Source organism: Hyla sarda, chromosome 3, assembly GCF_029499605.1.
Source record: "Hyla sarda isolate aHylSar1 chromosome 3, aHylSar1.hap1, whole genome shotgun sequence".
NCBI classification, from domain to species: domain Eukaryota; kingdom Metazoa; phylum Chordata; class Amphibia; order Anura; family Hylidae; genus Hyla; species Hyla sarda.
Window position 1 is genome coordinate 172,373,408 of NC_079191.1, and position 12,440 is coordinate 172,385,847.

At 42.6% G+C, this 12,440-nt stretch overlaps 1 protein-coding gene across 1 annotated transcript in view; it reads right to left on the reverse strand.

The window, feature by feature from the left end:
* The window catches only part of LOC130361878 (receptor-type tyrosine-protein phosphatase beta-like), a 150,638-nt gene that overhangs the window by 59,621 nt on the left and 78,577 nt on the right, over positions 1-12,440 (reverse strand). The window contains exons 7-8 of the mRNA XM_056565503.1: positions 11,007-11,264; positions 5,384-5,626 (exon numbers count right to left, since the gene is read on the reverse strand). Coding sequence (XP_056421478.1) covers positions 5,384-5,626; positions 11,007-11,264 — 501 coding nt within the window. The remainder of the gene's footprint in view (positions 1-5,383; positions 5,627-11,006; positions 11,265-12,440) is intronic.

A 12,440-nucleotide genomic window follows, 5' to 3' on the forward strand; every position in this document is an offset into this window, starting at 1 on the left:
GCCTCACCTGGAATATGCTGTTCAGTTTTGGGCACCTGTCCATAAAAGGGACACTGCGGAGTTGGAAAGGATGCAGAGACGCGCGACTAAACTAATATGGGGCATGGATCATCTTAGCTATGAGGAGCGATTAAAGGAGTTACAATTGTTTAGTCTTGAGAAGAGACGTTTAAGGGGGGATATGATAAACGTATATAAGTATATTAATGGCCCATACAAAAAATATGGAGAAAAACTGTTCCAGGTTAACCCCCCCCCCCCCCAAAGGACGAGGGGGCACTCCCTCCATCTGGAGAAGAAAAAGTTTAGTCTCAAGGGGCGACACGCCTTCTTTACCGTGAGGACTGTGAATTTATGGAACGGGCTACCTCAGGAACTGGTCACAGCAGGAACAATTAACAGCTTTAAAACAGGATTAGATACATTCCTGGAACAAAATAACATTAATGCTTATGAAGAAATATAAAATCCCATCCCTTCCCCAATATCGCGCCACACCCCTACCCCTTAATTCCCTGGTTGAACTTGGACATATGTCTTTTTTCGACCATACTAACTATGTAACTATGTAACTATATAATTTCTACACTAAATATTTATAGATCACTCGGGTAGATTCATGCTAGTTTGCTAAACATGAGGATGTACTATTGTATTAATGCTTGTATGCATGTCTTATTTGGTTTAGCTAATGTTTTATTAAATGTTATCAACTTTGCTGGTTACCGAGTGATTGTTAATTTAGTGGGATACACTGCTGGTACAAGACATTACTGCCAAAATACCTTGTACAATTATTTCATAGTTGTACAAAACTTAATCAGTGTTTCTGGGTGTTTTTTGCAAATATATTTGGGACCTATAGTTTTGGCCTGAACTTCCTGCTTCCGTTTTCATATAGTTGGTGGCCATTTTGACTCACTAACAAAGCACATGGTCGGGGGAGGGGCATGTTTGTTGTACTCTTATCCTAAAAACCTCAATTGGTGTAGCATTCAGAATTTTCCACAATAAGTGGAGCTACAGACAGAATTATAACCCTAGAACCGCAACAACTTTCCTTCATGATGCTTCTGGGCTTGGGCCTTTCATTTTACAATTTGTGAAATAGATACATACATGCTTAATTAAAATTTCAACATTTATGGTGCAATGTATGGAGTTATTAAACCCTCATGGGTACAGTTTTTTTTTCAAATTTTATGATAATTTTCTCAATAGTAAACTTGAATTTTCCAGAATAATAACCATTACACCATTGAACGCTTGTTATGTGTGATTTTTTTAATTAAAATTGTCAAAAATAATATGGAGATGGATGAACTCTGTTTCTTTATTTCTGAAAACATTACTTTAGAGAAGAATGTCTTTTTGTGGTCCACCGTCCTGCATTATAGAGGTACAAAGAGGTACAAAAAAGAAAAAGGGGCCGGTCCGGGCAATGGAGACCTTGCGCCTACATCTCACGGCCACATGAGCCCTGTGGGGGCTTGTTGGATTTGGTCCTTCGTACCCACATTCTGGGGTCCGGGACCCTCAAAGTTTGATTTCAAATTTCAAAATAAAAATCTGACATTTCAATGGTCTCCTCATGCATCAGCCAACTCCAGGCTGTGTCATTCAGGCAATATATGGTTTACTGATGTCGCTGCTGGGCCTGGGTCTGGGAATTTCAAATTTTCTCATAGGTAACACCTGCTATCCAAAATCTTTGGTTTAAATTTCCACAATTGTTGTGTTTTTTGGGGGGGATTGTGAAGCCCTGCTGTGTATTCGTGCATCAGCCAAGTCCAGGCTGTGTCATTCAGTCAACATATGGTTTACTGATGCCGCTGTGGGGCCTGGGTCTGGGAATTTCAAATTTTCCCATAGGTAGCACCCGCTATCCAAAAGTCTTCTTCATAAATTTCTACAATTGTTGTGTTTTTTGTGGGGGATTGTGAAGCCCTGGTGTGTACTCATGCATCAGCCAACTCCAGGCTGTGTCATTCAGGCAATATATGGTTTACTGATGCCGCTGCTGGGCCTGGGTCTGGGAATTTCACATTTTCCCATAGGTAGCACCCGCTATCCAAAAGTCTTCTTCATAAATTTCTACAATTGTTGTGTTTTTTGTGGGGGATTGTGAAGCCCTGGTGTGTACTCATGCATCAGCCAACTCCAGGCTGTGTCATTCAGGCAATATATGGCTTACTGATGCCGCTGTGGGGGCTTGTTGGATTTGGTCCTTCGTAGCCACACGCTGGGGTCCAGGACCCTCAAAGTTTGATTGAAATTTCAAAAAAAAAAAATCAGACATTTCAATGGTCTCCTCATGCATCAGCCAACTCCAGGCTGTGTCATTCAGGCAATATATGGTTTACTGATGCCGCTGTTGGGTCTGGGAATTTCAAATTTTCTCATAGGTAGCACCCGCTATCCAAAATCTTTTTCAAAAATTTCTAAAATTGTTGTGTTTTTTTTGGGGGGGGGGGGATTGTGAAGCCCTGCTGTGTACTCGTGCATCAGCCAACTCCAGGCTGTGCCATTCAGGCAATATATGGTTTACTGATGCAGCTGTGAGGCCTGGGTCTGGGAATTTCAAATTTTCTCATAGGTAGCACTTGCCATCCAAAATCTTTTTCAAAAATTTCTAAAATTTTTGTGTTTTTTGCGGGGGATTGTGAAGCCCTGCTGTGTACTCGTGCATCAGCCAACTCCAGGCTGTGTCATTCAGGCAATATATGGTTTATTGATGTTTCTGTGGGGGCTTGTTCGATTTGGTCCTTCGTACCCACACGATGGGGTCCGGGCCCCTCAAAGTTTGATTTAAATTTCAAATAAAAAAATCAGACATTTCAATGGTCTCCTCATGCATCAGCCAACTCCAGGCTGTGTCATTCAGGCAATATATGGTTTACTGATGCCGCTGTGGGGCCTGGGTCTGGGAATTTCACATTTTCTCATAGGTAGCACCCGCTATCAAAAACCTTTTTCAAAAATTTCTAAAATTGTTGCGTTTTTTGGGGGGGATTGTGAAGCATTGCTGTGTACTCGTGCATCAGCCAACTCCAGGCTGTGTCATTCAGGTAATATATGGTTTACTGATGCCGCTGCTGGGCCTGGGTCTGGGAATTTCAAATTTTCTCATAGGTAGCACCTGCTATCCAAAATCTTCTTCAAAAATTTCAAAAATTGTTGTGTTTTTTTGGGGGAGTTTGTGAAGCCCTGGTGTGTACTCATGCATCAGCCAACTCCAGGCTGTGTCATTCAGGCAATATATGGTTTACTGATGCCGTTGCTGGGCCTGGGTCTGGGAAATTCAAATTTTATCATAGGTAGCACCTGCTATCCAAAATCTTCGGTTTAACTTTCTAAATTAATCTTTTAATCTTAGGGATTGTGAAGGCCTAGTGTCTACTCATGCTGCTGGCAACTCCGGGCTGTGCTATTCATCCACTAAATGGTCTCCTCATGCTGCAAAACACCTCCACGCTGTGTCATTCAGCCACTAAATGGTGTCTTCATGCTTCAGCCTCATCCAAGCTGTGTCATTCAGCTACTATTTGGTGTCCTCATGCTGCCAATACCTCCACACTGTGTCATTCAGCCACTATATGGTCTCCTCATGCTGCCAGCACCTCCACGCTGTGCCATTCAGCCACTGTATGGTCTCCTCATGCTGCCAACACCTCCACACTGTGTTATTCAGCCACTATATGGTCTCCTCATGCTGCCAACATCTCCACGCTGTGTCATTCAGTCACTATATTTTGTCCTAATGCTGCTAACACCTCCATGCTGTTATTCAGCCACTATATGGTCTCCTCATGCTTCAGCCTCATCCAAGCTGTGTCATTCAGCCACCATATGGTCTCCTCATGCTGCCAACATCTTCACGCTGTGTCATTCAGCCACTATGTGTTCTCCTCATGCTGCCAACACCTCCACACTGTGCCATTCAGCCACTATATGATCTACTCATGCCGCCAACACCTCCATGCTGTGTGATTCAGTCACTATATGGTCTACTGACACTGATGCCACCACCAGGCTCTGTCATTGTGCTGCTGTGCGGCAGTGATTCTAAAAGCGATCCCGGTAATTTGCATGTTATTCTGAATAACAGTATTATTTCACTAACCCAGCACACTCCATATGCGTTTTAGAACACAGCAAAGTGTTCTATACCCTATTGAGGCTGTATGTAGGCTGGAAATAGCCCTTTTTAATATAGATTCACCACAAAAAAATTTGTATCGAAACAAACTTTTTCGGAGAATTTGTCAAATCGGTCGAATCAAATTTTTCAAAAGTTTGCTCATATCTAATTACATCGTATACAGTGGTCCCCCAACATACGATGGCCCGACATACGTTCCTTTCAACATACGATGGCCTCTTAGAGGCCATCATATGTTGAATGCAGCATCAACATACAATACTTCTGTGTGTTGGGGCCATCGCAAAAACGGCTATCCGGCAGCGCTGACTGCTTCAGCTGCTGCCGGATAGCCATTTAATGTGCCCCATGTGCTTCGCTCAATGATACTCACATGTCTCCACCGTTCCGGCCCGTCAGTTCGCCGCTCCTCTGCAGCTTCATCACAACGTTGCCGCTGCCCTGCGCCGTCGCTCTCCATCGCTGTCATCACGTCTCCGCTCACGCTGCCCTGTTGTCCAATAGGGGCGATGTGAGCAGTGTGGCGCAGGCAGCAAGTGATCACAGCGACGGAGAGCAACAGCACAGGACAGCGGCGACATAGTGATATGGTAGCAGAGGAGCGGCAAACTGACTGGCTGGAGCAGCGAACTGACGGCCCGGAGCGGAGGGGACATGTGAGTTTTCATTGAGCATCCATGTACTCAACACATGATGGTCCGCCTGAAACCAATTAACATCATATGTTGAGGAACCACTGTATGTGACTAATATCCGCCTCTCCTCTTATAATGCTGTAGCACTTATATAACTGATGCTAAGCAAAAGCTTCACAAAGTACCCGACTTTCAGCGCCTTATCATTTCAACTCCCTGAGGCTAAGTTTCCACTTGATTTTTTTTCTGGCAGATTTTGGAAAACTGCCACTGCAGTTTTTGAGCCAAAGTCAGAAGTGGATCCATTAGGGAGGAGAAGTGTAAATGCTTCCATTATTTTTTCAATTTCTTTTGAATACACTTCTGGCTTTGGCTCAAAAACTGACAGAAAAAAAACAAGTGGAAACTTTGACTTACTCATTATACTTTCATGTGGCAGCTCTAAATGAAATAAATTTGCATGCTAATGTTTAAATAAGGACCGAACTATCATTAGGCCCACTGTTATCCGATGACAATGGCTACAAAAAGTCATCAAAAAAATTGTGCAACTAACAATATTGTTTAGAACTGTCACAATACTCACTTGTTGTAACTTCTATTTTTGAGCCTTCTCCTTGTATATCACTAACCAGAGTTGATACCACAACTGTGTACACATTTCCAGGAGTTAAACCTTCAACTGTATAATTTGTATTCAGCGTAGAAATCAAACGTTCATTTATTAGGATTTGATAAGCACTTACACCTCCCTCTGGAGGAAGCCAATTTAGAGAGAAAGAAGTGGTAGTGATATTAACTGCAGACAGGTTCTTGACTGCTTCGGGTTCTACAAAGAGAAAAGTGACATGACATTTTAAAAAGAAGAAAAATGCATCATGAAGACAATGCCTGTACATTAAACATATCTTACTAGGATAGAACTCACATTGTATCACATGCTTACTTCTGGTTATACATTTTTATTACATTTTCTCTTTATATTTACATTTAGTGGCGGATTATAACATAGGCAGTTTGGATGGTGGCCCAGGACTCCCAGGGAACCCATGACTGACCAAAGAATTAACCAGAGTCCTCAGCTGCAGACAGGTGAGCCCAGGGGAGATTTAAAATCAGGTGGGTTGATGTGCTTTTTTTAAAAGGGGGAGCAGATTTTTTTTAATCAGCCGTTATGCATCAGATGAGGTTGAAAACACCCAAAAATGCTAACTTTATTCTATGCTTCAGTCCTCAGAAAAGACCCTATCATAAAATTGACACCAGAAAAGACCCTAACTTAATTTCATACTCAAGACAAAACCAGAATCATTTCACACTCAAGAAGAGATCCATAAAAAATTGCAACATCTTTTAATGTTTCATAAAACACTTCCTGCAAAAAAAAAAAAACCTCCAGAGATATGTGGCAGATATCAGCTTCTGCTCTTCCAACACTCGAGCACTGTTTTATCCTCCAGAGACATTATATCCTATACAGTGGTCCCCCAACATACGATGGCCCCGACATATGTTCGTTTCAACATACGATGGCCTCTTAGAGGCCATCATATGTTGAATGCATATGTTCAATTATACTCACATGTCTCCACCGTTCAGGCCCGTCAATTTGCCGCTCCTCATCTGCTGTATCACAACGTTGCTCTCCGTCGCTGTCATCACGTTTCCGCTCACTCTGCCCTGTCGTCCAATAGGGGCAGTGTGAGCACTGCGGCGCGAGCAGCAAGGTGATCACGGCAACGGAGAGCGACAGCACAGGACAGTGGCGACGTAGTGATATGGTAGCAGAGGAGCGGCGAACTGACTGGCTGGAGCAGCGAACTGATGGGCCGGAGTGGCGGGGACATGTGAGTATCATTGAGCATCCATGTACTCAACATACGATGGATGCCTGGAACCAATTACCATCATATCTTGAGGAACCACTGTATATGACTGATATCCGCCTCTCCTCTTATCATGCTGTAGCACTTATATAACTGATGCTAAGCAAAATCTTCACAAAGTACCAGACTCTCAGCGCCTTATTATTTCACCTCCATTAGGCTAAGTTTCCACTTTTGGAAAACTGCCACTGCAGTTTTTGAGCCAAAGTCAGAAATGGATCCATAAGGGAGGAGAAGTGTAAGTCCTTCCATTATATTTTCCATTCCTTTTGAATACACTTCTGGCTTTGGCTCAAAAACTGCAGTGGCAGTTTTCCAAAAACTGCCAGAAAAAAAACTATTGGAAACTTAGCCTTGCTCCTTATGCTTTCATGTGGCAGCTCTAAATGAAATCAATTTGCATGTTAATGTTTAACCTCTTAAGGATAAAATCGCAAAGTCCCAATCAGCTAGGACGCGAGCGGAGGTCCCCTTACCTTGCTCCGTCGCGTCCGATCGGCGTTTGATTGCTCCAAGCCTGAGCTTCAGGCTTGAGCAATCAACCCCCTATAATGCTGACCCATGCAAAACTATGGCTTTGGAGGGATCAGTGTAAAAGATCAGTGTGTGCAGTGGTATAGCCCCCTATGGCAGCTATAACACTGCAAAAAAAAAGTTTTAAAAGTTAATAAAGATCATTTAACCCCTTTCCTAATAAAAGTTTGAATCACCCCCCTTTTCCCCTAAAAAAAACTGTGTAAATAAAAATAAACATAAGTGGTATTTCCACGTGCAGAAATGTGCAAGCTATAAATATATATCATTAATTAAACCGCACGGTCAATGGCGTACGCGCAATAAAATTGGAAAGTCCAAAATGGCGGTTTTTTGGTCACTTTTTATATCATGAAAAAACGAATAAAAAGTGATCAAAAAGTCCGATCAATAGAAAAATAGTACCGCTGAAAACTTCAGAACATGGTGCAAAAACTGAGCCCTCATATTGGCCCATACATGAACAAATAAAAAGTTATAGGGGTCAGAAAATGAGAATTTTTAACGTATAAATTTTCCTGCATAAAGTTATGATTTTTTTTTCAGAAGTACAACAAAATCAAACCTATATAAGTAGGGTATTATTTTCACCGCATGGACCTACAGAATAAATATAAGGTGTCATTTTTACCAACAAATGCACTGCGTAGAAACGGAAGCCCCCAAAAGTTACAAAATGACATTTTTTCTTCAATTTTGTCACACAATTAAGTTTTTTTTCTGTTTCGCCGTGGATTTTTTTTGGTAAAATTACTAATGTCACTGCAAAGTAGAATTGGTGGCGCAAATAATAAGCCATAATATGGAATTTCATGTGCAAAATTGAAAGTGTTATGATTTTTAGAAGCTGATGATGAAAAAATGAAAATGCAAAAACGGTCCTTAAGGGGTTAAAAAGATTTATTAAAAAAAAAAATTTTAAAACAGGATTATTATGCTGTGTTTCCACTTGGCAGCTTTTTATGGAGAACCTTCACTGCAGTTTTTGAGCCAAAATCAGAAGTGGATCCATGAGGAAGTATATTATATGTCTTTGCCTTAAATTTCCCATCTATTTTGAATACACTTCTGGCTCAAAAACTGTAGTGGCTGTTTTCCAAAAATACTGCAAATTGGAAACATAGCCTAAGGTTATTGTTACACACTGCCCTCCGGGATTCACATTGTAGGATGCGCCCGCATGTGAATCCCGGCCCTTCACTCACCTAGTCCCGCTCCTGCGGCCCCCTTCACTCTCTCAGCTCCAGCGCAGGCATCCCCATTCCTTAGGGCGCGCGCGCTCTAGAGCTTTGAAATGTAAAGGGCCAGTACGCCCATCATTTGTAAACGCACCTCACAGCACATTATAAGTTGTTGTACCTCCCACACAACTCTGCCAGATCTTCAGTGCTTATTGCCTAAGAGAAAGCATTCCCATTGCCTCTTTTGCCTACCTGTGTTTCTTGACCTTCCTGCTACGGTTTTTGATATTGAACCTTTGCTGCCTGCCCAGACCTTCTGCTATGTTGACTATGCCTCTGCCTCATCCTCCGGAACCTTGCCTTGCCCAGTTGCCTGTGTGGTCGTGCCGTGTCGGGGGTATCGACCTGGATGTCGCCTGCCACAGAAAATCAATCCTGCTTTGCGGCGGGCTCTTGGGTAAGACCACTGGCACCTTAGACTCCGCTCCCCGATACGGTCCGAGTCATCAGCCACACAGGTAGAGGATCCACATCCAGTTTCGTGACAGCCCGCATTCATGTGCGTAACAGTAAAATTCGGCCATGGGTACAACTGGGGTTCCTCTGCCTGACAACACGGATCTTGCATCTATTGTGGCGCTCCTGTCCCAGCAGTTGGCCCAGCAGGCACAGCAGCTTAACCAGTTATCCGCCATGATGCAGAAGTTGCTATCTGCTCGGCAGCAACCGCCACAGCCACAGCACCTCCTCCGGCTCCAGTACATCCTCCCGCTGCAATAGTCTCCTCTGGAACCAGACTCCATTTGTTGCTTCCTGAAAAATATGAGGGGGATCCCGAGTCCTGTCGAGGTTTCGTGACGCAGTGCTCCATGCACATTGAACTCACGGCAGACCAGTTCTCCACAGAACGAGCAAAGGTGGCTTTTGTCATTAGTCTCCTTTCTGGAAGGGCCATGGCCTGGGCAACTCTGCCGTGGGATCGCAGCAATGTCATCACTTCTAATCTCCAGGCATACCTGATGGAATTTCGCACTGTCTTTGAGGAACCTGCTCATGCTTCCTCCACTGAGTCGGCTCTGCTGAGTCTTTCTCAGGGCAACTCCACTGTTGGCGAGTATGCCATCCGGTTCCGAACCCTGGTGTCGGAGATGGCCTGGAATAATGAAGCTCTCTGTGCTACCTTCAAGAGAGAATTATCGAGTCAAATTAAGGATGTCATTGCTGCTCTGGAATTGCCTTCTACCTTTAACAAACTAATACAATTGGCATCCCGATATCCTTTTCTCCGAGTCTTCCAGCAACCACCGCAATCTTCTACGGTGCCTCCTGCAGTGGAGGCTATGCAAGTGGATCGGTCTCGCATGACCCAGCTGGAAAGGACTCACCGACTAACCAAAAATCTTTGCCTATACTGTACCAGTGCAGACCACTTCCTTAAGGACTGTCCTCTGCATCCTCAGCCACAGGGAAACGCTTGCACCTAGGGTTTGTTGGAGAGGCCTCCCTAGGTGAGAATTTCTCCTCTCCACGCTTAAATTTGACAGTTCAGCTTCTTCTTCCCTCTAAAGAAAACCTCTCAGTTGTTCTTTAGACACTTTTCATTTCTTTATCTAATGTTTAAGGATGAATTTCTATAGCCATAAATGTTCTGCCCATTTATTTTTCTGTATGAACTAAAGGCCAATATTTGTTCTTTTATTTTTAGCTACAGAGGGTAATTTTGCTGATGTTTTAGGCCCACAAAGGGGCATAAAAACTCTTTGTGCCCATAGCCTTAGAGTGTATTAATGTGGCATTTTTGATGTCTGTGACATAGCACTAAGAAAAAAACATAATTTCACATGTATTCAGTTTTGAAGAAGCACTTTTTTTTTTGCTTATAAAGTGCAGTGTAGACTATTATTAGAGAATAATGCAGAGGTTCTTGTACCATTCTTGTGCTTAGCTGTTTTTATTCATGTGGAAGGTATGGGTTTTAATCTATTTTGATTTCTATTTTCTTACTAATATCAATTCCTAATGCTGCCTACATTTCTCATGATGTCTCTGGATTTGCAGAGAGAGAGAGAGAGGGAATGAAGTCTCATCACTGAAGTTCAGTTAATCAGAAAAAACAAAGCATGCTGCTGGAGTTGATCCAGATAAACTGATTAGACTGATAAGTGGTTTAGTCAGTTTACATTATATGTCGTTTTAATGTATTTTTTATTCAAGTAGTGTTTTTAGAGACATATTACCATGATCGACAATAAAAACTGGGGGGTGTTTTGACACTGTGGGAATAGTGGTGGTGAGCGTTCATTATCCCCATCACCCTGTAAGTATTTTTTTTTTTTTATAAAGCAGAAACTATATATTAATATATGCTTATTTGTCACAGTCCTATGCCACACTTTATTATATTAGTGGGATATATATATATGCTTAAATGTATTCTTTTAAACATATGTAACCATTGTAACATGATGTTTATATGTGGTTTGACTGGTTCATATGGGCATAACAATAATATTTACTTGCCCATTCGACATTTATAATATCTAGTCGTATAAATTAAAGTGTATAAAATATTTATCACTGTAAATTCGGAATGCAAAAAAATACTCACTTGTGTACACGGATATTTGTGAACTGTTTCCTGTGATGTTATTTTCACCAACGACAGCAGTGACCAGCAATATGTAATAATTCCCAGGTATCAGGCCTTCGATTGTATCAGAAGTTGTAGTCACGGTTTTAATAAATGTTGGTTCTCCCACAATCTGGATTTCATAAAAACTTGTATTTCCTTCTGGTTTCTCCCAGCTCAAAGATATAGAGGTGGTGGTGATTATACCTGTCATCAGGTTTTGCACTACTTCCGGCTCTAACATGATGTAAGAAAAGAGGATACGACTTCAGTTATTTCTTCATATATGAATTATTCTGGTCAATAATTTTTTTATATAAAGCAGAGCAGGGGAAGCAGTGGTGGAGGTGACAGTATGATGATGGCAGCTTTATGGTGGCTGCCTTTTTGTGGTGGGTGGTCTGCGATTGTGGTGAGCGGTGAGTTAAGTCACAGAGCAGTGATCTCCAAACTGATACCTTCCAGGTGTTCCAAAACTACAACTCCCAGCATGCAAGGATTGTCTGGGAATGTTATGAGTTGCAGTTTTGCAACATTTGCAGGGCCACAGTTGGGAGACCACTGTGCAGTCCAAAACTGTTCGGGCATGCAGGGAGTTGTAGTTTTGCAACATCTGCAGTGCCACAGTTTGGAGACCACTGGAAAGTGGTCTGGAAACTGTGGGCATTCATGTGTTGCAAAATGGCCTTCCAGGTGTTGCTTTATGCCGGTGGGAGTTGTAGTTTTGCAAAATCTGGAGGGCCACAATTTGTAGAACACTGGTCTAAGTGACTCATCAATCTGAAGCTGCCTGCCCTTAGCATTTTTAGGGTGAAGGGTTTTTTTGCACTTTTTTTTGTGGGGCATTTGCGGTGCCTGCCACCAGCGACTGTACTGCCCTGTGCAAACTGTCCTGATTACTGATTTTTTTCTGATCAGCACTTTTTTTGGTGTACAGGTGGGTTTCTTTGTTTTGCTCTCTTTTTGGGGAAGTTTGCAGTCAATGACCAGTCAATCACCAATCAGGAAAGTCTGAATACAGGGTATGGTCTGGCCACACATCACAGAACAGTCGCTGGTGGCATTGACCACCAACGCCCCACAAAAAAGTGCAAAAATGAAACATGCACCCCAAGAAAAGCTAACTTATTACAGTAAAAGAAAAAAACTATGAAATTTAGAAAAGGCTCTTTTCGATTGAGGAGGCATGCGCCATTCTTGTCTCCGACATCGAAACCACCAATAAAGGAGAAGAGGAACACCCCACATTTCTTCTATCTCCCCACATCGTCATCCAGTGATGATGAGCCCCCTAGAAGGTGGTTCCCATAGCAATGCCAGTAGAGGCCCCCCAAAATAGTGTTTCTATGCCCCATACTAGTGGCCCTATCCACCTTATAGATGACCACGTCTGGACCCCAGTTCCGGATGATT